Source organism: Monodon monoceros, unplaced genomic scaffold, assembly GCF_005190385.1.
Source record: "Monodon monoceros isolate NGI ecotype Baffin Bay Population unplaced genomic scaffold, NGI_Narwhal_1 Super_Scaffold_1, whole genome shotgun sequence".
NCBI classification, from domain to species: Eukaryota; Metazoa; Chordata; class Mammalia; order Artiodactyla; family Monodontidae; genus Monodon; species Monodon monoceros.
Window position 1 is genome coordinate 83,960,269 of NW_021703765.1, and position 27,258 is coordinate 83,987,526.

Sequence of the window (27,258 nt, forward strand, 5' to 3'; positions counted from 1 at the left end):
GGGGGCGGCCCGGCCTCCCCGAACCGCGCGCCCAAACGGACCGGCCGGAGGGTGCGGGGCCCGGGGTAGCGCGGGGGCGGCGAGGGGCGCGTGTCTGGCTCCGGCGCGGGTGCCCGGGACCCGCCCGGCGCTGCGGTCCTAACGCTCCCCCGAGGCCGCTTGGCCGCTGACGCCGTGGAAAGGCACCCAGGTGCCCGGCGCCTGGGCGGCCCCGCGAGGCAGGCCTCAGCGCGGCGGAGGCTGCTCGGCGTTCTGCGGACGCATCTCGGCGCGGCCGTCTTCACGGACGCTCCGTATTGATCGATCGTGAGCGCCCTAGGTTTGGGGAGGCGGCGACGGAACGCGAAGTCGGGGCTTAGGGACACGGCACGTCTGCGGGGACGGGAGAGAAAGAATACAAACACATGGCTGTAAATATACAGTGATACCTATAGATCCGTGTACACACACCCGCGAGGGCCGCTTGTGCGCGTGCGCTGTTTTAGGCGGGATGCTCCGGGGAGGCCTCCTTCTTAGAGTGACGTTTGCGCAGCATCCTGGGTGCGACGAGGGTCCCTTGAAGCTGGGGCGGCCTGGCGGGGTGGGGGTGGGAGTAGGGGTGGACCAGGATTTCCAGGCAGAAGGCGCAGCAAAAGTGCAAACCAGTGTTACTGGACCTGCCATCCAAAGTAGCCTTTCCTTGGACTGCCCTGGCGGTCCAGTGGTTAAGACTCTAAGCTTCAACTGCAGGGGGCACGGGTTCAATCCCTGGTCGGGGAACTAAGATCCCGCGTGCCTGTGAAGTGTGGCGAAAAAACAAAACAAAAAACCCCACAAAGTAGCCTTTCCTCTTCCCCTCAGCCATTTCCACGTTCCCCACCTCCTTGCTTGGTTATCTTCTTAACATTTGTCTTTCCCTGCAGTTATCTTGTTTTCTAGGTTTATTCCTCCACTTTTTGTCTTCTCCCTGCTGGAAGGTAAGTCCCCAGGGCAGGGAGGGAGCTGATTAGTGCCTGAAGTTTCATAGCAGCTTTTTTTTTTTTTTTTTAAGCAAACTGACTTGCTTCATGAAATTTCTCAATTGACTTCCCCTCTGTGGGCCTTCTTCCTCATCATCCAAATGAGTGATTGCGGCCACACCTCCCCTTTCACGTCCTCTTCTCCTAAAGAGCAGCAGCGACAGGGTACATCAGCCTTCGGAAGTTTACCGTCAGGTTTTTCTCATGAGGATTTTCACTGCACAGGTTTATCTTAAGTCAGTGGCACTGCTATCACTCATTTGGAAGGCAGCTATGCTCACCACTGTTTATTTATTTATTTTTTTGGCCATGCTGTGTGGCATGCGGGATCTTAATTCCCCCACTAGGGATCGAACCCCTGCCCCCTGCCATGGAAGTGCAGAGTCTTAACCACTGGACCGCCAGGGAAGTACCAGCTGTCACCCATTTGGACATAAACAGCCAGGAGGCACATGGTGGTCTCTACCCTCATGGAGCACATTCCAGTGGGGGAGAGAGAGACTGCAGGATTAACCAGAAATGAAGGAGGTGACTGGGGCTGTGGCTTCAGAGGAGGACTCTCTGAGGAGGTGACATTCAGGCCAAGACCCCAGTGACAGAAGGAGGCAGCCACTCAAGGATCTGGAAGGATGGATGGACCTGGGACAGAGTAATAGCATGGACACAGGTCCTGGGGTCAGAGCAAGCTTGACAGGCTTGAGAAACAGAAAGAATCCATGCTCTCTGGCCTACAGCAAGGAAAGGAGGTCAGAGAGAGAGGGGCCAGTCCAGCAGAGCCTGCACCCATAGTTTATGCTGTGGAAACTAGCGAGAACATCCATTATTTAACACTGCACTCCTCACTTGAGCTGTACACTGGAGCCCCAATCTTCCAAAGGCTTGCAGCCACCAAAGGGCCCTCAGGGGAGCCAGGCGGGCACTTCCACGGACATTCAGCAGGGTGCAGGGCCCTTTAGTTACTTTGTTCTTTGTTTTCCTGGCTGTGCATGACGCAGAATAAAGATTGTTCTTTGTGCTTTGCTCTGTCTTCAGAGCCAGGCTTTGGTCTCCCCTTCACTCAGGAAGGATGGCTGGGGGTGGGGGGGAAGAAAAAGGGAAAAGCGGAAGTTGCTGGAAGACATCTTCTGTCTTGTGAAAGCCTAGGTTCCTTGAGGAGAGGATGCTCGGTCTCCTGAAGGGGAGGGCAGGGAGGTTTCCATGGTGACAGACTTCCCTGGGAGCCAATTACCAGGAAGCAGTGAGAACCAGAGGAGCTCCTCACACGTTCTCTGGGGAAGACCCCCTGCGACCCTCAAGGGACCCTGGGCAGCAGCGGAGGGAGCCCCCCCTCAAACGAGTAAGGTCGGGGTCCTCATCAGTCTAGCAGGGGAGGGTGTCTGAGTTAATTAAGAAGGGACTTAAAAAAAGAAGAAATGAGTCTGTTCTTGCACACTCAAGCTTGTAGTTGTGAATGAACACCCGATACATAAATAGCGGTGCTGACTTGTGATGGGCACATCCGTACAGGACTGGACGTGTAGGATGCTCTGGGGAACCACCCCAGGCTAGACGTGGGATGGTTCAGGCATCGCAAACTGGTAGAAAGACACAGGCTCTGGAGCAGACCTCCTGCCTTCACAAGGCGCCTTCCCTGCTTAAAATCCCTAATATCTAAGCCAGGTTACATAATTGCAGCTCAGACCTGCCACAGAGGCTTGTTATCAGGATCAAATATAAGGTAATACATTTTCAGTGTTTTGAACCAGGCTTGGTGCTTAGTATGCACTTAATAAACGTGGGCTGTTCGTAAGAATATGAACCTGAGTTGGCGAGGCAGGGAAGGGTTAGTGTTGGGGCGGGGTGTCTCAGGCAGAGGGGCAGCAGGTAGGATGTGGACAAGAGCGGATCCCTTCCCAAACTGAGTTGTGCAAACTTAGCAGTATAGAATGTTCTAGGTCAGTGATTCTCCATGGGAGCAGAGGCCAAGAGAATGTGCAGAGGAGGAAGGAGTGATTTTGCCCCCCGGGGACTTGGAGTAGTACATGGAGACATTTTTGTTGTCACGACTGGGGGTGAGGGGCTCCTGGCATCCAGTGGGTAGAGGCCAGGTGTGCAGCTACACACCCTGCAATGCACAGAACAGCCCTACGGCAAAGACTGAACGAGCTCAAAATGTCAGTGGTACCGAGGCTGACAAACCCCGCTCTCGGGGGAGTGTGCAGACGTGGTTGAGAGGCAGGTAGGATGCACGTCACACAGGACCTGCAGTTTTGTGTCAGGAACGGGATGCAACCACGAAACGCTATCAGGTTTATATGTCATTGAAGGTGGTTTGGGCTGCAGCCTGAAGGGTAGATCAGGATGGTGGCAGAGGAGATGCCGTTTGGAAGTGACATATTTAAGAAGTGAAATGCACAGGGCTTGGCAGTTGAATATGGAGCGTGTCTAACGACAAAACGAATACGATTTAGTAATGACGCTGATGCCCCTTATTCAAGGGAAAACAGTCCATGGATTGGGGGGCACAGTGCCTCCCAAGCAGCCTAGCCCTCTTCTGAGGGATTTTGGCTGAGAGCGAGTTTTATAGAATCTCAGAAGCAACAACATGGAAACAGGGCATGACTGACTAGGCCATCGGGGATTCCCTTACAAGGCAGCAGGCCCTATTTTTCTAGGGTCAGAGACCGCGCCAAAGATGAGTCAGAGCATCGTGACTGATGTGTATTGTTTCCTTGACCACGAGGCCTGTCCTGTGCACAGGCTGACGTGCGCTGAGATTTGTGACATCAGCCGGGCCATGGGGTGGCCTCCACTTTGTGGGTCCTGATCTACAAATTAACTTCATCAAGAGTGAGGGGAAAAAAAAAAAATCCACAACTTCATTATAGAGGGAAAATACTGAGAGAAAACCAAGAAAAGCTGGGTATATTGGGGTCTTTGTAGTAACCTTGGGCCTCTGCTGTCTAGGAGTTTTTTAGAAGGTGTAGGTGATGGAGAAGGCATGTGGGGGGAATACTTGTCTGGGGATTGATAACTAGAGAGGGACTGTTTTATTGTCTATGTGGCACCTTACATATCCTTCGGTACAATCAGTCTGCCCTGGGTCAGGTGACTTTCCCTTCTAACCTAGGGGCTGTTTGCTAGAATTTTTAAAACCCTAATCAGGGCCTACTCTCTGGGATTGTCTCCTAAGCACCATAAATGTTAGGAACCTGCATCAGAGGTTTTTTTCACCTCTGAACAAAAAGGAGCTATGCTTGGGGTATGCGGTTTGCTGGCACTGTTACATGGGCTCTTGTGTGGACGAGAATCAGGGAGCCTGGCCTGCCCAGCAGCGCTGCTCTCTGTGTCTCCATTTGGTCTGTGTCCCCGTGGTGTCACCTGGGTCAGCTAGAAGCCGGGTGCAGCGAGGGGACCCACGGGCCCCCATTCACCTCTAATCTCCAGTTTCCAGAAGAACCAGGCAATCTTGAGGATCCTCTAAATCAGGCGAAGGGGTTCAGATCAGTTGCTAACAGTGAAGGTCGAAGTTTAAATTGCACAAGTCATAGATGTAAAAAAAACAAAAACAAAAGTCACACCGTTGCTTTAGTGACGAGGTAACAGGAGATCAGAGTTTCAAAGTGCGCCTCCTGCTAGGCTGAAATAAATAGCAGAGCTGAGCAGTTGGCCAGAGATCAGCCACCTGCCAGCCCAGAGGTATTTACTCTCTGACCATTTCCAGGGAGGGCATGCTGACCCCTTGCTCTAAACCGGACTATCAGAGGCTCGCTAGACTCCTGGGCCTCACACCTAGAGTTTGTCTGCCTCACTGCTAAGGGTTTAGGGAAATGCAGGAAAAGAGATGGAAAAGAAGGGAGTTCCCTGGTGGTCCAGTGGTTAGGACTCTGCACTTTCACTGCCAAGGGCCCAGGTTCAGTCCCTGGTTGGGGAACTAAGATCCCGCAAGCCGCAAGGTACAGCCAAAAAAATTTTAAAATAGAATACGTACATACATACATACATACAAAATAAGAAGAGAGAGAGATGGGAAAGAAGAAAAGGTGAAGGATTGAGGCTTCCGAGGTCCAGAGTAGGGAGTCCTAAAAGTCAGTGCTTGGATGAGCGCCCTGGCGCCCCAGTGAACGCAGCGTCCCCGAGCGACAGCAGCACTTTGTACAGCGGCTGTGACTCGTATTCTTCCTTCAGCCTTCGTCTGGAAGACGGTGTATAAAAGTATTTTTATTTGAATGGGAAGCACTTTAGATAACAGAAGCAAACAAGACTTTCTGGAAACTCACTGGAAGGGGAAAAAAAAAAAAGGAAGAAAGGCAAACATCGTGGCATCCAATGCAACCCTGACCCTACTGCCCAGCTGCCTTCTGCTGTGAGTGCCAAGCATCTGGGAAGGAAAAAAACCTGAGCCTATTCAAGTTTTCTACTTTTTCTTTAGAAGATGCCAAGGAAATGATGCCGAAAACCTGGCCTCTGTGCCCCGGTGCCAAATCCAATCTCGGAAGCAGAGTTTTCGGTGAAGTAGAAAACAATAGCTTTATTGCTTTGCCAGGCAGAGGGGGCCACAGTGGGCTAATGCCCTCAAAAAACTGTGTGTCCCAACCCGGGAGGATTTGGTGAGGAGTTGTTTTGGCTTTTGTTTGTTTTGGCCAAGCCATGTGGCAATCGGGATCTTAGCTCCCCAACCAGGGATTGAACCCATGCCGCCTGCAGTGGAAGCGCGGAGTCTTAACCACTGGACCACCAGGGAAGTCCCTGAGGAGTTTTATAGCAATGGGTCAAGGGCAGGGTTGCTGATAAGGATCAGGGTGTGTGCAGGGCCTACAGTCCTTTAATCTGGCCTCCGGGGGTCTGGTGAGCTTCTGTGGTTCTCGAGGTTATAAAACTGTGACCTCCTCTCTGGAATGAAAACTGCTTTATCAAGTAGTTAGCATTTTCCATTTGTTGGGGGTTTTAGTTCTGCAGAAGAGCTCAAAGATGTTGTTCTGGGTATCCCTTGAGGTGGAACCAGGACCCTGCCCCAAGGTTTCTTTTTTATAGTTTTATAGTTCTTTTTATAGTTTCTTTTTTTAAAATTAATTCTGATTGGATTGTAGTTGCTTTACAATGTTGTGTTAGTTTCTGCTATACAGCAAAGTGCGTCGGTTATATGTATACCTATATCCCCTCTTTTTTAGATTTCCTTCCCATTTAGGTTACCACAGTGCATTGAGTAGAGTTCCCTGTGCTATAGAGCGGGTTCTCATTAGTTATCTGTTTTATACACAGTAGTGTATACATGTCAATCCCAGTCTCCTACTTCATCCCATCCCCCTGCTCTGTTGTGTCTTAGCTGCTCCCCCCTGGTCTCTGCAACCCCTGCCTCCGCTGATTAGCAACTGTTTGAACCTGCCCTTTGGAACGCAGGGAAGGCCATGGAGGCTGCAGCGTATTTCCTACAAACAAGAAATGGGGGACACAGAAAGGCTTCTGAGCCCAGGAGCCCCCCAGGGTCCTGCTCAGTTTCAGAAACTGCAGATGGACATGAAGTCAGTGGGAAGAGGCTATTTCCTTTCCTCCCCCGATGTAATCATTGTCGGTTATTGTTTTCATTTGGCAAATATTTATTATTGAGCATCTCTAGTGGGCACAGCACTGTGAAGACCCTGGGCGTGGAGCCAGGGAAGGACAGGTGAGCCCTGCAGAAGCCAGCAGCCATTGAGCCAGAGAATTTTTAGCACATCAGCTCAGTGCTAAGCCCTGTCATTTGAAAGAAGTTTCCAGCCTTCTAGCACGAACATACGATTACACAGATTATTTAATTACAGCATGATCAGTGCTAGGAAGAAGTGCTGGGTGGTAAAAGTATGTTCGAAGGACAGACCTAGTTCTGGGGGGGAGTCTGGGAGGCTCCCCTGAGAAATAGTTTTTTCTTTCTCATACAGTTTCTTTTATTGAGGTATAATTCACATACCATAAAATTCACCCTTTTAAAAGCATCCAATTCAGTGGTTTTTAGTATATTCATAAAGTCACACACCATTGCCACTATCTAATTTCAGAACATTTTCAGCCGTCTCAAAAGGCACCCCAGACCCATTAGCAGTCACCCCCCCCCCATGCCCCCTTCCCAGCTCTGGGCAACCACTAGTCTTTCTGTCCCCATGGATTTGCCTATTCTGGACATCTCCTATAAATGGAATCATATGCTATGTGGTCCTTTTTGAGGACTTTACATAATGCATCAGTACTTAATTCTTGTATAGCTGAATAATACATCCCGTTGACGGACATACCACATTTTGCTTGTCCATCCATCAGTTGAAGGACATTTGGGTGGTTTCCACTTACTGGCTACTATGAATAGTGCCGCTGTGAACATATGTGTATGAGAAATAACTTTTTAAGCTGGGGTTTCAAACCTGCAGGTTAGCTGGGTGAAGAGGGAGAGAGGTTGGGAACAGCATTCCTGGCCAAGGGACCTGTATGTGCGGATGCCCTGAGGCGGGAAGGGGCTTGTGGAGTTGAGAAGCCGAGGCAGCTGAAGAGCCAGCAAGAGAGAGCAGCTGGCCTGGCCGGCGTGAGCCGAATGGTTGCCACAGTGAAGGTTCTGGATTGAATGCTAGCAGGATTGCAGAGTGAGGGACTGAGGTGGCGACATAGGGAGGGAGAGTATAGATTCGAAAATGATTTGGAAGGACCTGGGATGATGCAGCAGAGGAGAGACAGGATGTCAGAGATGCTCGTGGAGCTCTGGCGTGTGCTGCCGAGTGAGCAGCGGGCACTTCTCACTGTGTTACTCAACCGAGCCTTGGGTCCACGCGCCCGATGCACAGCAAAGCCAACCTACTGACACCAGGTTGTGGTGAAGGAAAGTACGGTGTTTATTGCGGGTGCCAAATAAGGAGAATGGGCAGCTCATGCTCCAAAGACCCAAACTCCCCAGTGGTTTTCAGGGAAGTGTTTTTAAAGGCAACATTTGGGATGAGGGCTGCAGGGTGCATGCCTTTCTTTTGATTGGTTGGTGGAGAGGTAACGGAGTGATGTTCTGGGAACCTCAGTCCTCAGGGTCCACATGGTTACGCTCAGTGTGTAGTCACCATCCTCCACCTGGGTGAGGGGTCTTAGTTCTTGCAGAACGACTCAAAGAGATGCATCACATTGTTATCTGTATCACTTCAGGAGGATCTAGGACTCTGTTTTATCACTGAGCTATTGTTTCTTTTTTTCTTCTTTTTTAAAAAATTTTTTCCCTTTTTATTTGTTTTTGTTGTTTTGAACTATTCTTTCTTGACTGCTTCTACTCTGTTTCTGTGTCCCCTCCCTTTCCCTAATTAGTGACCTCTTGAGTCTACCCTTTGGAATTCAGGGAGGGTCTAGGAAACTAAAGCCTTTTTCTCCAAATAAGAAACGGGAGACAGGGAGGGGCTTTGGGACCCTCTGAGGTCAGAGGACTGTTGCCGTGGAAGGGATGGAGGGGCATGGGGGAAAGATAACCCGCTGTGGTCGGAGATTCTGATGGCTTACAAGGAGCTAGATGCAACAAGTGGATTTTATATCAGCGAACAAGAAAGAGTCTAAGCTGCTGGTCTCTAATCCTCGCAGAGATTTTCAGCCTCACGGCACTGAAAACCCAACCCCAGTCGGCCTGGACAAGGACTGGGATTTCGCGGCTTATCCTATAAAAAGTCTGGAGGTGGCGCGGGCTTCAGGTGTGATTTTGCAGCTAAGAGGACATGGACAGGAGTCAGTGGCTCTCTGTGTCTTGGGTCCACTTCCCACTCCTGTCAGGTTTTCTTTCCTAGCACCTCCCAACCCTACGTCCATCCAGTTCAAGCCCAGCAAGAAACAGTGAGTTTGAGTGTCTGAAAGTGCAGCCCCAGGCCCCAAATTGCATACCCCGGGATGGGAGCGTACATAGGTGGGGTGCTCTGGTTGGATCCAGGGGTTGGGTGCTTCCCGTTCAAATGAGTGACGGGGACGTTCCAGGCTGCAGGAAGCGGGGACATGGGAATGGATGCTATGGAGGCCACTCGTTTCAGAGTGAAAGCTTTACTGATTCTTATCAATAAAGGCAAGGGGAAAAGCAGACCTGTGAACTTTTGAAGACTTAAGGGAATAACAAACATTGTTGGCATCGAAGGAGCAGGAAATAACTTGCAGGGGAGGTGGTTAAAATTGGGAAGTTTTTTCACAGAAATTCAAATACCTGGCTTCTCTTGGCGAACTGGCAGAACTGGCCACCGTGAGACGGTGTCTGCATGGTACCCGCTGTCTAGAGCTGAAGAGGATTTAATCCAGCTTGTTCAGACATGAAGGGAGCCTCATGTGTCATTTAAAACGTTCTAGTAGTCACTTTAAACAAAGCAGAAAGAAACTAAATTAATTAAGAAGTTAAATTAATTTTAATAATACATTCCCATGAACTCAGTATATCCAAATATCATAGCAGCATGTCATCAGTGCAGAAATTACGAATGCGCTGTATGTATATTTTACACTCTGCACCACTCTGTTCAGACTTGCCATGTCCGCAGTGCTCCGTTGGTCCACTTTGCCTTATTAGACAGTGCAGGACTGACCCCTGCAGATGGGACCTTTCTCTCCCGTTTGGTGGGGACTCCTCATGCCTTATGGTCCCCACCGCCTCCCGTCTCCCCATTCATCTATTTCAGCAGTCTGAGCTCAGCAGACATTTGGGTTTGAGACCTGATCTAGATGCTTTGCCTGTTTTGTGATTGTATTTTTGCTTCCTTTTAAAAAGAGTGATTTCCTAACAGTAATTCTCTTGAGTACGGGAATCCCATTAGAATTGCATTAAAAAAGTAGATACACTTTACTGTTTGCAAAACACACCCACAAAGATAATATGCACGGTAACACCATGTCCTGCAAATGGGTTATTATCTCATTTCATTTACGGAAGGGCAAGGGAGACAGTGCTCTGTCCAGTTTACCTTTCCGAACTGGGGCTCACGGGTTCATGCGGGCATTGCATTCACACAAAAGCCTTCATCTTGCTGAGCTCCACCGTGGATTCAAGACCAGCATCGTTTCTTTTAACATATCAGACATTTTTGAAATATCGTCAGAGGGTAACATTTCACAGCTCAGCACAGGTGACTTCGACCCACCAGTGACATGACACTGTTTCCCCCCCAGGTGAGCCTTGGTTGACATCACTGGGCTGCCAGTGGGTGCTGTGTCCTGTTAGAAGCATTGCTCCCAGCCAGGCGCTCGCACTCAGAGGCCCACAGCGTGGGACGGCCTTAAGGAATATTAGATTCCTGTTTCCCACCTCAGGATCATGCAGGGGCTCATGGCTATGGAATGGAATGCAATTCGTGTTGCCTGCCCTATCTTTTTTGTTTCTCTTGCTATCTTTTTTTTTTTTCTTTAATCAAGACATCATAGTTTATGGAAATTCACATAAGTTAAACACACAAATGATTAAGCCTTTTTGTGTACTCAGTTAAAGGGGATGGATTTCAGCCAGGTAGAAGCAGGTAGAGTCCCACTGAATCTTTGAATCTTGGGTCAGGGGTGTGCAAGGAGCTTCAGTCAATTCCTGGAACATGCTCAAAGTCTCTTAATTTATTGGAGATGCTTTCATTCTCAAAAAAAATAATAAATAGCCTTCCTTAAGCCAAATAAGCCAGAACCCCTGGGACATAATAGGTGCTCAGAGAATTTATTAGTTGAATCAAGTTATCATTCACAGAAGTGATGCTGAAAGCTCGGCCTCTGTGCACCACCGCTGAATCAAAACTCAGAGACAGAGTTTTGGGTGAAGTAGAAAAGGGTAGCTTTATTGCTTTGCCAGGCAAAGGGGGACACAGCGGGCTCCTGCCCTTGAAACTGTGTGTCCCAATCCAAACTTAAAATTGGGAAGTTTTTTCACAGAAATTCAAATACCTGGTGAGGAGTTTTATAGCAGTGGTTCAAGGATGGGGTTGCTGATAAGGATTCGGGTGTGTGCAGGGCCTGCACTCCTTTAATCTGGTCTCAGGTAGAATCTCCAACCAGGACCCTGCCCCCAGGCCGCACTACTGTGTCTTGACTTCTCCTCCGCTGTCTCTGCATCCCCACCCTTCCCTGATTAGCAGTTGTTTGAACCTGCCCTTTGGAACTCAGGGAAGGTTGTGGAGGCTGAGTGAAGCCTGTTTCCTGCAAACAAGAAACGGGGGACACAGAAAGGATCTTGTGCCCAGGAGCCCTACAGGGTCCTGCTCAGTTTCAGAAGGAACCAGGACAGAGCAATTTAAAGGTGTTACAAGTCAACTGGAAAGAAGGCTGGAGTATCAGTCCATAGAGAATTAAGATTAAAAAAAAAAACTATTTTGGAATATTAATGAGATCATAAAGCTAGTGTTGGGCTTCCCTGGTGGTGCAGTGGTTAAGAATCCGCCTGCCAATGCAGGGGACACGGGTTCGAGCCCTGGTCTGGGAAGACCCCACATGTCGCGGAGCAACTGGGCCCATGAGCCACAACTACTGAGCCTGCACGTCTGGAGCCCGTGCCCTGCAACAAGAGAGGCCGCGACGGTGAAAGGCCCGCGCACCGCCATGAAGAGTGGCCCCCGCTTGCCGCAACTGGGAAAGCCCTCGCACAGAAACGAAGACCCAACACAGCCATAAACAAACAAATAAATAAATAAATACATACATAAAGCTAGTGTTGAAATGCCATTTGAAAATAGGTTTAATAAATCAAGAACGAGCTGTTATCTGTACCTAACCACCCCCATCCCATATGCCCTACCCTATAGATTCTGCATCAACCAGAAATCTCTCAGGTATGGATTTCCTAAGTAGAATTCAAATTGTTTCTTTTCCATTTATCAGCACCTTTTTATTTTTGACTTCTCATTTTAAAGTTTTAAGAAGATGGAATAACAATTATTTAACCCATCCTCTGAAGCACATTACATCTTTAGTTTTGCATGATGTGTAGTTTTAGGCTGAAACGAGCTGATAGCTAGACAGCCTGCAGGCTTCTGTCCTGGCTCTGCTTAACAGTTAGTTGCCATCAGCATTTCCAGACGAGTTTGGGGGTGCGTGGGGCGGTGGCAGTGATTGGATCAGCATTAACAGTGGAAATGATAAGATCAAGATACTCAGCGTGCTTCAAGAGCAGAAGCCAACTCAAGTCTCCAGGCCTTAGTTTTTCTTTCTTGGCCCAGTGACAGCTTCAGTCTTGTGCATTTAATTTAAAACACAAAAGAGAAAACAGAGAAAGAGAGAGAAAATTTAGCATTCCCGTAGTAGAGTAGGTGAGGATTCTCACCATATTCCCCAGAGTGGGTGCGGGCTTGAGGATTTGAATCTAACGTTTCTTCAGAAGTCCTTAGTTCCCCTGAGGCTCCCACGGTGTAAGCAGGTTGGTCATTTTATGGTCATTTTGCTTAAAGATTCTAGATCCTTCATTCTTCTGTGTTTACTCTTATTATTTGATACACTATTGCCCCTAAGTGCAAGCCAGCTAATCCATCTGGTGTTCAGCTGAAGAGTAACACTCTTTATTATTGCTGGAGTTAGGGGGAAAAAATGGCTATATTGGGTTTAAACTTTGTAGTATAGTATCTTCTAGATGATTTAAGAGATTTTCAAGGGTAATTTTAAGTGTCCTTGATGGCCACCTGTGTGCTGATTTTGTGTTTTTTTGTTTTTTCCAATTTTTTTTTTTTTGGAGCATAGTTGATTTACAATGTTGCATTAGTTTCAGGTGTACCACAAAGTGATTCAGTTCTCTACACACACACACACACACACACACACACACACATTCTTTTTTCAGATTCTTTTCCATTGTAGGTTATTACAAGATATTGAGTATAGTTCCCTGTGCTGTACAGTAGGTCCTTGTAGGTTATCGATTCTGTAATAGAAGCACTAAGTACGATGTGACTGCCTTGTTCATATAACTGCATCCCAGAGTGACTGTGGCAGCGATGGGCTCGGAGAACAATGGAAACAGTGAGAGAGACGGCTGTGTTAGCAGCAGGGGCTGTCAGATTTCACCGAAGGGAGCTGGCATTGGGGAACGTCGGGATATGGTCACGGGGCTCAGAAGACCTGATGCGTTGTGTGTCCTGCAGGTGGAAGGGCTGGACTGGAGCTAAGGGTGTCAGGAGTGGGATGCACCTGGCTGTGCAGGGGATGCAGGCTATGAAGGGTGCTGTGTGCTAGGCTAGGGCGTTTGGACTTGATCCCAGAGACACATTCAGCCATTATTTTATTCAGTAAGCAAGACAGATCCAGGCCCCATTCTCATGGAGTTGACATTTGGGCTGACTACCCCAAGCCATTTGAGGTTTTTTGTTTTGTTTTTAAAATTTTTTTTTTGGCCGTGCCATGCAGCATGCAGAATCTTAGTTCCCCAACCAGGGATCAAACCCGCATCCCCTGCAGTGGAAGCACAGAGTCTTAACCACTGGACTGCCAGGGGAGTCCCCATTTGAGGGTTTTAATGAACCTGGTTGGATTGTTTGTATATTCACATGCACCTCAAACAATTTTAAGAGATAATATAGGGCTTCCCTGGTGGCGCAGTGGTTGGGAGTCCGCCTGCCGATGCAGGGGACACGGGTTCGTGCCCCGGTCAGGGAAGATCCCACATGCCGCAGAGCGGCTGGGCCCGTGACCATGGCCGCTGAGCCTGCGCGTCTGGAGCCTGTGCTCCACAACGGGAGAGGCCACAACAGTGAGAGGCCCGCGTACCGCAAAAAAAAAAAAAAAAGGTAATATATGCATCTGGTCAAAGAATCCAGCCATGCAAAATGGTCTGTGATGAGAAGATAATCTCTCCCCCTCCCTGGTCCCTGGTCCTCTTTAGACAGAATCATTATTATCTATTTCTTCTGTATCCTTCTAGAGATGTTCTGTGCACAGATACTATATATGCACAAGGTGTTCTTCACCTTTTGAAGAACACTTCATTAACAACATGTCCTCTTTTCATTAACAGTGTGTCTTGGAGTTCATTCTAAATGACTCAACAGTGATCTGTACTCTTTTCATGGCATCAGACCTGAGTACCTCATATGCGCCATAATATGACTGGTCCCCTACTGACGCACACTGAGGTCAGTGTTAGTCTTTTTGCTACTTCGGATGTAGCCTCGGTGATTATTCTTGGGTGCATGTTTTGCACTCATATCCAAGTGTGTCTTTGGAATCAGTTCTGAGAAGTGGAGTTGTTTGGTCACAGAGTTTGTGCATTTTAAATATATTAGCTGTTTCTACTTTGCCCACAGAAGAGGTTGTGCCAGTTTACCCAGTATAGGAATGTTTATTTCATGAAGCCATAGGCAGACTCTTGTTCTTTACAGATTTTCTACATTAAAAGGATGACTGAAGTTGATCACCATTTCTCATATTTAAAAGCCCAATTGTAGGGTTATTTTGTTTTTGTTTTGTTTTGTTTTGTTTGTCATGGACTGCAATTTTATGGTGATACCTATTTTTCTATTGGGTTGTTAGGGTTTTTTCTTATTGATTTATGAGAGTTCTTTACATATTAAGCAAATTAGCTTCTTTCCTTTTGTACGTGTTGTAAATAGTTGTGTTTTTTCCCCCCAGTTTCTCATTTGTCCTCTGACTTTGCTCATGCTATTTCTGCCATTCAGGAAGTTCCTTTTTGGCTTATCGGATTTGTATTTTAGATTTCTGTTGCAAGGAACTGAACCGGGATGAGAAGAAAAGAGACATATTTGAAAGATATTTGGGAGGTAGAATGGAAAGGCCATGGAGTATTTCTTGAAGCTCTGATAATGGGTGACTTTTGAATTCTTGATGAAAAACTGAGTCACAGATGCCTAAACACAAACTTTGAGAAACACGAGGAAAAAGTGAAATCAAAGAATTAAAGAAGGGAAGGGAGCTTTCTGGTGCAGCAGATATCACTGGAAGAGGCCGTGGGTGCCTCATGAGTCAAGGCTGCCAAGCCTTCCTGAATTGGCCCTTCATCCTGCTGGCCTCGGTGCCAGTCCCAGTCCTGGTGTCTGAGACTGGTGGATGAATGTTATTTTAGGTGGATTGTCTCTAAAGGACAATTCAGAAAATATGTAGTATTAACTTCTGATTTGACTAATCTTTGGATTGGTTTTCAGTTTTAACCACAGCAGCAACTTGTGCCCTTTTAATGTTTTTCTCTCCTGTCTTTTTCTTTCTCTGTGTATTTTTTGATAAAGGGACCATCTAGAAGCTGCGGGTCACGTGTGTATTCTGAAAAATGCCTTGGACTTTGAAAGCCCATCCGAAATCTCCAACTTCATCAAGGCTGAGAGCTTGGAGGCAGCTATGGCTCTTCATCTATATAGAGGGGGTAGACTTTTGCCAGGTAACCCCCCCTTCCCCAAAGGTGGAGCCCTAGCAGTCACAAAACCAGAGCGCCTGCGACTTCAACTTAAACATCGATGAAGCGGCTTATCCCTGCTCAGAAATGGAAGGGATACAATCATCTTTTTGCTTTGCTCTTCTAAACGGAGTAGTTTTCTAAAAATGATGTAACTACACCAATTGAGAATGGATGCATATATACTGAAGCTGTTTTTACGGCATGAAGAGTCATTTTTTTTTTACAATTTTTTTTAAAAAATTAATTAATTTATTTTTGGCTGTATAGGGTCTTCGTTGCTGCGCACAGGCTTCTCATTGTGGTGGCTTCTCTTGTTGCGGAGCACGGGCTCTAGGCACGCAGGGTTCAGTAGTTGTGGCACGTGGGCTCAGTAGTTGTGGCTCACAGGCTCTAGAGCGCAGGCTCAGTAATTGTGGTGCACGGGCTTAGTTGCTCCACAGCATGTGGGATCTTCCCGGACCAGAGATTGAACCCCTGTCCCCTGCACTGGCAGGCGGATTCCTAACCACTGCGCCACCAGGGAAGTCCCTACGGCATGAAGAGTTTTATCCTGAATGTTTTTGATGTGTATTTCTTAATTCAAAGTCTAATTTTCAAAAGTTAAAAATGTGACTCTTTCACAAAATATAGAAGTGAGCACATAGGACAGAGTTTATTCAACTGATTTATTAATGAAGAAACTACTAAGATACTAAAGCCAGTTTAAAGAGCATTTGAGGGACTGAGATTTTTTTTTTTTTGAATTTTATTATTTTTTTTATACAGCAGGTTCTTATTAGTCATACATTTTATACACATCAGTGTACACATGTCAATCCCAAACTCCCAATTCATCACACCACCACCCCCAGTTTCCCCCCTTGATGGCCATACGTTTGTTCTCTACATCTGTGTCTCTATTTCTGCCCTGCAAACCGGTTCATCTGTACCATTTTTCTAGTTTCCACATATATGCGTTAATACACAATATTTGTTTTTGTCCTTCTGACTTACTTCACTCTGTATGACAGTCTCTAGATCCATCCACGGAGGGACTGAAATTTGAATAGGCTAGGATTAGGTTAGCTGCAGAACTGGTTATGTCCAGCAGGGCAATCAACCGTAAGCTTTGGGGCTTTCTTTTCTTTTCTTTTTTTTTTTGGCCGTGCTGCATGGCATGCGAGATCTTAGTTCCCCAACCAGGGATTGAACCCATGCCCCCTGCAGTAGAAGCTCAAAGCCTTAACCACTGGACCACCAGGGAAGTCCCAAGGGTTGCGGGGAGCTATCTTTTCTACTGGTGTGTTAGTCAGGGTTTTCTAGAGAAACAGAGCCAAGAGGAAATATAGATATAGATACAGATGTAGATATAGATACACACACACACATATGTATGTGAAGATTTATTATAGGGATTGGCTATGTGATTATAGAGGCTGAGAATTCCCACAGTCTGCCATCTGCAAGCTGGACACCCAGGAAAACCGGTGGTTTCATTCAACCCGAGTCTGAAAGCCTGAGAATCGGGGGGCTGTCGGTGTAAGCCCCAGTCTGAGTCTAGAAGCCCAAGAACCAGGAGTGGTGATGTCCGAGGGCAGGAGGCGATGGATGTCCCAGTTTAAGCAGAGAGCATGAATTCACCCTTCCTCCCCCTTTTAGTTCTATTCAAGCCCTCAACGGATTGGGTGAGGCCCACCTGCATTGTTGAGGGAGATCTTCCTTCCTCAGACTACAGATTCAAATGCTAATCTCTTCCAGAAACATCCTCCCAGACACATCCAGAAATCATGTTATACCAGCTCTCTGGGCCTCCCTTAGACCAGACAAATTGACTTCTAACATAAACCATTACAACTGCAGCAAAATGATTGGCATCTCTGCCTGCAAAGTGTTGGATGCAACTGCACAGAGCATGAGCTCTTAATTAATAGTAAATACTGAGGTCAAACAACAGTACCTTCTCTTAGAAAACGAATCCACGGGGACCTTTAAACACTGCTTCTGGGATTCCCTGGTGGCGCAGTGGTTAAGAATCCTCCTGCCAATGCAGGGGACACAGGTTTGAGCCCTGGTCCGGGAAGATCCCACATGCTGCAGAGCAACTAAGCCCGTGCTCCACAACCACTGAGCCTGCACTCTAGAGCCCGCGAGCCACAACTACTGAGCCCGTGTGCCACAACTGCTGAAGCCTGCGCACCTAGAGCCTGTGCTCCGCAACAAGAAAAGCCACCGCAGTGAGAAACCCGCGCACCACGACGAAGAGTAGCCCCTGCTCGCCACAGCTAGAGAAAGCCCGCGTGCAGCAATGAAGACCCAATGCAGCCAGAAATAAATAAATAAAAATAAAACAAAAACAAAAAACACTGCTTCCTTGGACCTCGAAAGGATGTGCATGCAGTCATCCTCTTGGCTTTAGCTACAATTTTTGGATATTTCTTCTTAACCCTCCCAAGGCCAATTTGACTTCACTGAGAGCCCAGTGGCCACCGAGTAGAGGCAGGGCAGATAATTTTGTTGTTGAGCCGTGAGTGGCTTTTTCCAAATATGAATTAAATGACATGGCAGTGGCAGCTTTTCAGGAGATGGTATGTCACTTGAGGCCCCAAATTACCCACAGTAATCACCATACGGGGATAGCACTTCACTTAGCAAAATGTGTCAGCTTCTGAAATTTTCAGACGTTTCATTGCTAAAGGTGACTTCCTGTTTCCCTGCACTGTATCAAACCTTATTTAATCTTCCAGCTCTCTCTCTTGCTTCCCACACCATAGGAAGTTGGACCCTCTCTTCATATGCAGGCCTTACTTTGTGTATATATATATATATATATACACACACACACACACACACACACACACACACACACACACACACATATATATTTTTTTTTTTTGCGGTACGCGGGCCTCTCACTGTTGTGACCTCTCCCGTTGCGGAGCACAGGCTCTGGACGCACAGGCTCAGCGGCCATGGCTTACGGGCCCAGCCGCTCCGCGGCATGTGGGATCTTCCCAGACCGGGTCACGAACCCATGTCCCCTGCATCGGCAGGTGGACTCTCAACCGCTGCGCCACCAGGGAAGCCCTACTTTGTATATTTAAGTGCATAACTTAGCGATCTTTCCACATCAGTGCTTACGCTGAAAACCGGTCACTCCCAGTAGCTGGCTGAGAAGAAAATCTCGTGGTTTCCTGAGCCTGGCTTCTTAATCAGACACTTGATGCTGCCTGTTCTTTTAGGTTCAAGCCTAAAGCACGTTCTCAACAAGAAACAGGAAGAGATTAGTCAAAACCTTAATTCCCCTTCACCGTGTAACATATTCATAGATTCTGGGAATTACAGATGGACATCTTTGGAGGCCATTATTCTACCTACCACAGACCTTTCTCTGGTCCCCAAAGATTCAAGTCCATCCCACGTGCTAAAATCATTCTCCCCATCTCAGCATCCCCCAAAATCTAAGCCCATGGCAGAAGAGGAATCATCTCTACCACACTCGCCTTTCCGTGTCTGCCTGACTGTTTAGTATTTGTGGAAAAGGTCACACCAGTCCATAGTAAGACATGCAAACAATATAAAGTGTTATAGAGAGAAGAGAAGTAAGTTTCTCTCCTGTTCCAGATCAGTCGCCTTCCGGGTTCCTTCTTTTTTCTTTTGGCCACACCGACCGTGCAGCTTGTGGAATCTTAGTTCCCCAGCCAGGGCTTGAACCTGGGCCCTCAGTGAAAGCATTGAGCTCTAACCACTGGACTGCCAGGGTCCCTTCTATAGAGGCAACAGCAGCTAGGTTTTTTCTGTTTATCTTTTCACAGGTGTTCTTTGTACAGAGAAATGTATGTTTATTGTTTTCCTACACACATATTGTGTTAATCAAAATGCACTTGATTTTTTTTTTACTTAAAAAAATTTTTTTTAAGTTTTCATTTGAGTTTTTTACTCACATCCTTTCTGTACCTCTTATGTGTTATTGGTGTGCTTAGTAGCTAAAGGCTGAATTCTTCGCAGTGAAGTGAGAGGCACTTCACCAGAAAGAGAAAAGATAGATAGAATCTGCTCATTTGCGTGACAAACACTTGTAAGGCAAATACAAGGAAAGATCTGTACCTTCTCCACTTACATATTGAATCTCAGTAGAGATGGCTTGTTTGAGAAACCCCAGTATGGACTGAAGTTAGATCTGGTCTGTTTAGTGGTTTGCCTTTGCTCTTTTGAAATTTTTATTGACCTTTGGAAGTCCTTCTAGGGAGCCCTGTGTGATGAGCACACTGTTTAACTTGATCTGTGCACGCTTGGTGCCTTGTGAAATGACCCAGCCAGGGAGTGTGCCTTCCATCAGCCCAGGGCCCTTCATTCAGAATAAACATGCTCCCGGGGGGAATCCTTTTCCATTTGACGCACACAGCATCTCCAGTATTTTTGGTTCCCATATATTTGTGCCCTCCACGTTCTATCATTGCTGCTGTACTGTGTGTGCCTGAAGATACAGTTTGTGTCTCTTTCCTCTCCCTCTTGGTTCCTTGCCAGCACGGTGACGGTTACTATGAACAGCAGATCTGAATTTGAAGCCCTCTTTTTCTGTCATAAGAGCACCAGTAGCTCCAGATTAACCCATTTCCGAACGATACGCTTGGCTTTGATAGATGGAGGCCAACAACATTTTTCATGTGTTAAAATTGAAAGCAAATTGATTTAAAATCGTCTTGTCTCACGTGATTAACCCCATGTCATGTTCTTAACAGTGACACCTGTTCTATTCAGAAGAGCTGTGGGTAAAATTCAACAAACAACCAAATATGCCCCCTACGCTGTGGGAACTTCAATTTTTGATATCGTTGCTTTGGGATGGTTACCAAGGGTTGTTTCCGAAGGTAAACTGTGCTTTGTTAATTATCCTATTTTGCAGGTCATGGAATTCCTTTTGGAATCATCTTTGGTGGAACTGATTTAAATGAAGACGTTAAGCAGGGAGAAAAAAACAAAGTGATGGGAAAAGTCCTAGAAGAAGCCAGGTAAGACTTAAGAGAATTTCACAGGAGTTAAGCATCTAACCCTTTTGGTTGAAATTCACTGACACACAAAGACAGAGGAAACCAGTAGTTTGGGAGGTTTACATCTTTCCATGTAGAATCAATTTCTTTCTTTTTGTTCATCTTTCCTTTCATTTGGTGCCTGTTTATTTTGCCACAAGTAGTCACTGTAAACAAGTTATTGCACTTGAATAGTTCTTTGACTACAGTTAATATTGGATGAACGTGCTTAGAATGTTCTGAGTGGTGGAAGAAACAGAATTCTTGCTAAGGGATGAGATGGATAAACTCAAGCTTTATTAGCACACAAATTGGGGTTGACTTTGCATCAGGTTTGCCCAAGTAGAATATTTTTTCCAGTTTCCTTGAGATACGATTGACGTGCAGCCCTGTATAAGTTTAAGCTGTACGACATAGTGATTTGACTTGCGTACTTGAAACGATTATCACAGGAAGTTTACTGAACATTCATCATTTCGTATGGATACAAATTCAAATAAATAGAAAAAAAAAACCCTTTTCTCCTTGTGGTGAGAACTCTTAGGATTTACTTGCTTAACTTTCACGTATAACATACGGCAGGGTTAATTATATGTATCACGTTGTACGTGACATCCCTAGGACTTATTTATCTTACACCTGGAAGTTTGGACCTTTGGTTGCCTGCATCGAATTGCCCCTTCCCCACTCCCCGCCTCTGGTCACCACGAATTGGATCTCTTTTTCTCTGAGTTTGTTTGTTTGACTGGTTGGTTTTGAAGTATGATTGACCTACAACTCTATGTTAGTTCCTGTTACACAACATAGTGATTCAATATGTGTCTACATTTGAAGATGATCCCCACGATAAGTCTAGTTTCCATCTGTCACCATACAAAGATGTTACATAGTTACGTACTGTATTTACTGTCTGTCGATCTATGTGATTATGTTAACTTGCTGTTCTCTGAGTTCAAGCACATTTTAACAACACTGCCTTTTTACTTCCCCACCCTGCTCCCCCCAACATTTACTGGTTTTGATGTCGTACGTATTTTACATCTTTTTGTTTTGCATCTCCCTTAACTATGTAGATTGTGGTATACAGGTGATTTTCCTACTCTTTGTCTTTTAACCTTCCTACTAGCTTTATACATGGCTGATTTACCACCTTTACTGTATGTTTGCCTTCACTAACAAGATGTTTTCTGTGGTAATTTTCATGTTTCTAGTTGTGTCAAGAGGAATCTCTTTGACGTGGCTCTTAACCTATATGGGTTTCTGGGCTATATATAAACCATTTGTGAGAGCAACCAGCGAGTGGGTTTCTCAGTAGGGTCACTGTGGGTATTCTGGGCAGGATAGTTATTCATTGTGGGGCTGCCCCGCATGTCCCAGACTCTGGACACTGCGTGTCCACAGCACCTGCTGGGTACTGCAGCAGTTAAACACACCTGCCCACATTTCTAGCCCCTGGGATGGGAGTTATTGCCCCTGCTGAGAACCCAGAGCTGTACTTCCCAACCTTCTTCATGTCGAGGCATTCTTAGAAAATGATAATATCTGTACAGCATTCTGGAGTGAACTGGGAGGCTTGGTGGGGAAACAGAACCACCCCATTTTCTCTTTATAACAATCACAGTCATAATAACTAACATCATAATAAAGTACAAATCCTCTCTGTTCATATAAAAATTGTGAAAAAAAGAGCTAATGAAATCGAAAGAAGAAATATACATGCGTACCCAAAGCAAAGCAAAGCACTCTTCTTGGCGGGCTTTCTGGGGTGATTCCACGGAAGGGTTGACGTGGGTGGATGTGGTCTCTGCCCCCCGTGCACCCACCGGCTGCTGCTGATTCAGTCTCACCTGCCATCAAATCACCCTGAATTCAGAGCTTACCGAAAACCCAACCAGTACTGTTGAAGCATCCTTTCAACTCTAATAAATTTTTGAATCATTGTGGGGAAAAAAAAAAACAACAGGTGATGAATTTTTAAAATGTGGAAACACTACTTATTAATTTTTTAACGACTTTACTGAGGAATGATTGCCATGCAAAAAGCTGTACGTAATCAACGCACACAACTTGATGAGTTTGGAGATCAGTGTACACCTGTGAAACCATCATCACAATTTATGCTGTAACCACATCCATCACCTCCAAAAGTTTACTCCCACCTTCTTTATTTTTATTATTTTATTTTAATTTTTATGATAAGAACACTTAACAGAAAATCTACCCTCTTAGCAAATTGTTTACCTACAGTATTATTACCTGTAGGCTCTCTGCTGTACAGGAGAGCTCTAGGGCATGTTCATCTCGTACAACTGAAACTTTGTGACCTTTGACTAATACCTCCCTGTTTTCCCCTCCCTCTGTTTCCCCCTCTCCCAACCCCTCCCATGCTACTCATGCTTCCATGAGTTTGACTACTTTAGAGTCCACGTGTCTGTAGAATCATACAGTATTTGTCCTTCCACATCTGGCTTGTTTCCCTGAACATAAATATGTCCCAGGTTCATCCATGTTGCTGCAGATGTCGGGATGTCCTCCTTTTTTAAGGCTGAAAAGTATTCTAGTGTATGTGCATGCCACATTTTCCTTATCCATTCGTCTGTTGATTGACATTTAGGCTGCTTCCATGTCCCCAGTAAGTGGCCAACCATGAATTTTCTTTTTTCTTTCTTTTTTATTATTATTATTTAACATCTTTATTAGAGTATAATTGCTTTGCAATGGTGTGTTACTTTCTGCTGTATAACAAAAGCTATACTAACCATGAATTTTCTGTGCTCGTCTGTAACCCTTGCATGGCTGAGAAGCCGTGGGAATCCAGACTTCTTCAAGTGTGTGTAACTGTCGCATTTCTGATCCACACCAAGGACAGAACCCCAGGTTATATTTCGCAGCCTAATTTTTTTGTGGGGAAAGATAGGTGTCAATCTTGCCCCTTAAAACTAGGGTTACAAATAGATGGCATTGCATTTCAGGACACTGCTTCTTCCTGAAGACTTCCTGGACATAAATGTGGAAACGCAACCTTTTTAAAATAGAGTACGCTCTGCGTACGTGTGTGTGTTTTACAATAAATGAAGGTATTAAAAACAGTGTTGGCTCACCTCGAAAGGTGATCTATCATTATAGGTTTTCTTCTTCTTGTTGTTCTTACACCCTAAGAATTTATTGCCTTTAGATTCCTGCAGTTTGTAATGCACTATCTCATAGAAGGAAAATCATTCTGCTTGGGAGAAACAATGTGGAATGAATTCATCTTATGATATTATCATTAACATTATTCATTGTGTTGTTATTAAAACACACATTGATTTTTTTTTTTTTTTTTTTTTTTTTTGCGGTACGCGGGCCTCTCACTGCTGTGGCCTCTCCCGTTGCGGAGCACAGGCTCCGGACGCGCAGGCTCAGCGGCCATGGCTCACGGGCCCAGCCGCTCCGCGGCATGTGGGATCCTCCTGGACCGGGGCACGAACCCGTGTCCCCTGCATCGGCAGGCGGACTCTCAACCACTGCGCCACCAGGGAAGCCCCACACATTGATTTTTATTTGGGGATATTGATTGGAGTTAGTGGGCAGGGAAGTTGCATGAATCGCAGATTTCTTGTCCGACACAATACAGCATACTTTTCTGTAGAACAAAGCATTGAACTTGTCTAGCTTTATAACAAGCGTTTCATTTAAATAGTTACATTTTCCCTATAAGGTATACTTTTCAACTTTTTTAGTATTGAAAACTTTTCCTGTATGGTATAGTATGCGAACTTATTTTAGCATCCACTTTTTGGCTTATGAATATTATAATATGTATTTGGTAGTTATAAACACCAAAATTAAATAAGGAGTATTTGAAATTTGTGGAAATTGTTTAGTGAAGTCTTATTCAGGTGCATATTAGAAAAACTTAACATTGTTTTAACTTTAACTTAACATTAGCAAATGAGCAAAAGAGAGTTTGTATGAAATGAATTGCCTCACAAATACTCTCACGATTACGGAATCAGTGGCACGTGAAGCTACTGTTTTGTAGGTCAAAACTTGTTGAATGTTGGTAATTTCATATGCTTTTTCAGTGTTACTAAAGATGTTTTTGACAAACAATTCTATGTCAACGTAAGTGTGTTTTGAAATGGCAGTGTTCAAGCAAAAGTGCAAAAGTGGTACTTTTATATTTTTCCTAAAAAATGTGTTACTTTATTTTTATGTTACCTTAAATAGTATTTTATTTTATTTTATTTTTTATTGAAGTATAGTAGATTTACAATATTGTGGTACTTTCTGCTGTACAGCAAAGTGATTTCGCTTTACATATATATATATATACACTCTTTTTAAAATATTCTTTTCCATGATGGTTTATCTCAGGATATTGAGTATAGTTCCCTGTGCTGTACAGTAGGATCTTGTTGTTTATCCATTCTATATATAATAGTTTACATCTGCTGACCCCAACCTCCCACACCATCCCTCCCCCAACCCCCCTCCCCCTTAGCAACCACCAGTCTCTTCTCTACATCCGTGAGTCTGTTTCTGTTTCGTAGATAGGTTCGTTTGTGCCATATTTTAGATTCCACATATAAATATCACATGGTATTTGTCTTTCTCTGTCTGACTTACTTCACTTAGTATGATCATCTCTAGGTCCATCCATGTTGCTGCAAATGACATTATTTCATTCTTTGTTATGGCTGAGTAGTATTCCATTATATATATGAACCACATCTTCTTTATCCATTCCTCTGTCGATGGACACTTAGGTTGTTTCCATGTCTTGGCTTTTGCAAATGGTAGAAATGTGTTATTTTAAATATCTTTATCTTCCAAGGATCTTTGGGCTAGAAACTCTCTTAAAAGGTTATCTATTAGGTGGGTGTAAAGCCAGGCTCCCTGTTCCTATATGAGCAGCCAGAAGAAAGACCGTGTTATCTGTGGCCCTGGAATAAGTGGCCTGTCTTTCAAGTTAGCTCCAGTTCACCCCTCTGACTCCGAAAACATTTTCACATGCACCTTTGAGGAGAACCTTCCCAAGACTCTCATCCTTCCCTGCCATCTTAAACTGACGCTGTAGCTCCTGCTGATGCCTCATCTTGGGTTCTGAAATGAGCAGGACGTGATGGTGGGGACGGTCACATGGGTGGGGGACAGTCACAGTCAGCCGCCGGGCTGCTGTGCACACAGAGTCCGCTCCGCACACCTGGGACATTTTCCTGCTCTTTTCTCCCCCTCGCCACCCATCCCTCCCCCTCACCACCCATCCCTCCCCCTCACCTGCTTCCTGTTGGAATTTAAGGCAGAACTGTTCCTTCTCTTACTTATACACGTATACAGGCAGCAGGTATTTTTGCCCGTCTCCTGGGTGCCAGACACTCCAGGGGCTTGGGAGGTGGCCATGAACAGAGCAGCGTTCCAGCCCATGTGGAGCTGACATTCTCACCGAAAAGTAGAGCATCACGCTTGCCAGATGAGTGGCTGTTCATAAACGCCGTTATGGGGCAAATTGCTTGGTCTTTGTGTTATTGACCTTATTCTTTGTTTGATGGCTGTTCTTGCTTTTGGTGTCTTTTTTTTTTTCTCAAAGTTTTAGGCTGTCAAATAATTTGTTCACTGGCCACGTGGGGCGCCCTAATGTTTTGCACAAGTCCCAGTAGTGGTGTTAGTACTAGTAGAAAATAATAATAGTAGATGTTTATCAGATGTTAAATGAATTAGGGACCAGGAACTGTGACAGGCAATTTACATGCATAGTTTGTTCTTTGTTTGATTCTTAAGTTTCTCATTTTTGCAGACTTCCACAAAGGAAGGCTTCTGCACTCTCCTTGCAGTTGCTATTCAGTTGCTTTTCTCTCCTTTTTATCCTCGTTTCTTGGAGTAAAGTTGATGCCCTCAGAATACAGTTTATTTGTGTTTCTTGCCAATGTTGGGGGGACGTGGAGAGCATCTCATAAGTGATGCCAGTAGTCCGATCCCTGCTGGGCTCAGATGCAAGGTCTGATGTGGTCTGGTCCTGCTTGCTCACGTTTATTCTACCCAAAGGGAAGGATTCCGTATTTCTCCCTTAAGTAAGAGGCATGCGATTGGCTGTGTCTGCGATTGGTGGCTGGTTTGGGGAGAGTGAGAAGGGGGAAGAAGGAAGGCTTGGAGAAGACACAGGCAGCGGGACGTGAGCTCCCCTTTCCAGGTCATGCCAGTGGGGAGGAATCATCTATTAACGGTTCTTTTTTTCTCTTTCTTTTTTTTTGGCCACGCCAGGTGCCGCTTGCGGGACCTTCGTTCCCCGACCAGGGATAGAAACCGGATCCCGGCTGTGAAAGCTCTGAGTCCTAATCACTCAACCGCCAGGGAATTTCCTATTAATGGTTCTTGGTTGCAACAATTTTCTATTTCTGCCACTCATACATTTCTTAATTGGAATTCTACTATAAGGAAGAGTTGTCTGTTTGACCCCATTTACTTATTCAGTTATTTAGTTACATCAACACGGACCCATGGCTATTTATTTTATTTGACTCTATGGGTTACCCATAGAGTACCCATCACTCCTATTACTTATTTTGGTGCCCAGATCACCCCAGCCATGGCCATTGGAGATATTTTGAGTTGACTCCTGCATCCTCTTGACAAGCCCTTGCCATGTTTTGAGCGCTTTCTTACTTTCTGGCCCCAAAAGATATTCCTGGTTCATTCCACGTGTACCCAGTCCTGCTTCTGGAAACCGCCATTTCTCGATGAATGGGGACATTCAGTAAATCTTGAACACTTTTGCCTAGTTTTCCTTTGGCAAAGCCAGTGGACCGGATCACCTGCCCCTGAATATTATCTAAGTTCCTTGCCTCTCTAGTGCATCTTGTTTTCTGTCTTTTTTTAAAAAATAAATTTATTTATTTTATTTATTTTATTTTTGGCTGCGTTGGGTCTTCGTTGCAGCGCGTGGGTTTCTCATTGTGGAGGC

At 45.6% G+C, this 27,258-nt stretch overlaps 1 protein-coding gene across 1 annotated transcript in view; it reads left to right on the top strand.

Annotated features, from left to right (window-relative positions):
* The first annotated feature begins 8,487 nt into the window (after positions 1-8,487).
* GLT1D1 (glycosyltransferase 1 domain containing 1) overlaps positions 8,488-27,258 on the top strand; it is a 134,229-nt gene continuing 115,458 nt past the window's right edge. Inside the window, exons 1-3 of the mRNA XM_029218438.1 lie at positions 8,488-8,801; positions 15,143-15,291; positions 20,192-20,297. Coding sequence (XP_029074271.1) covers positions 8,488-8,801; positions 15,143-15,291; positions 20,192-20,297 — 569 coding nt within the window. The remainder of the gene's footprint in view (positions 8,802-15,142; positions 15,292-20,191; positions 20,298-27,258) is intronic.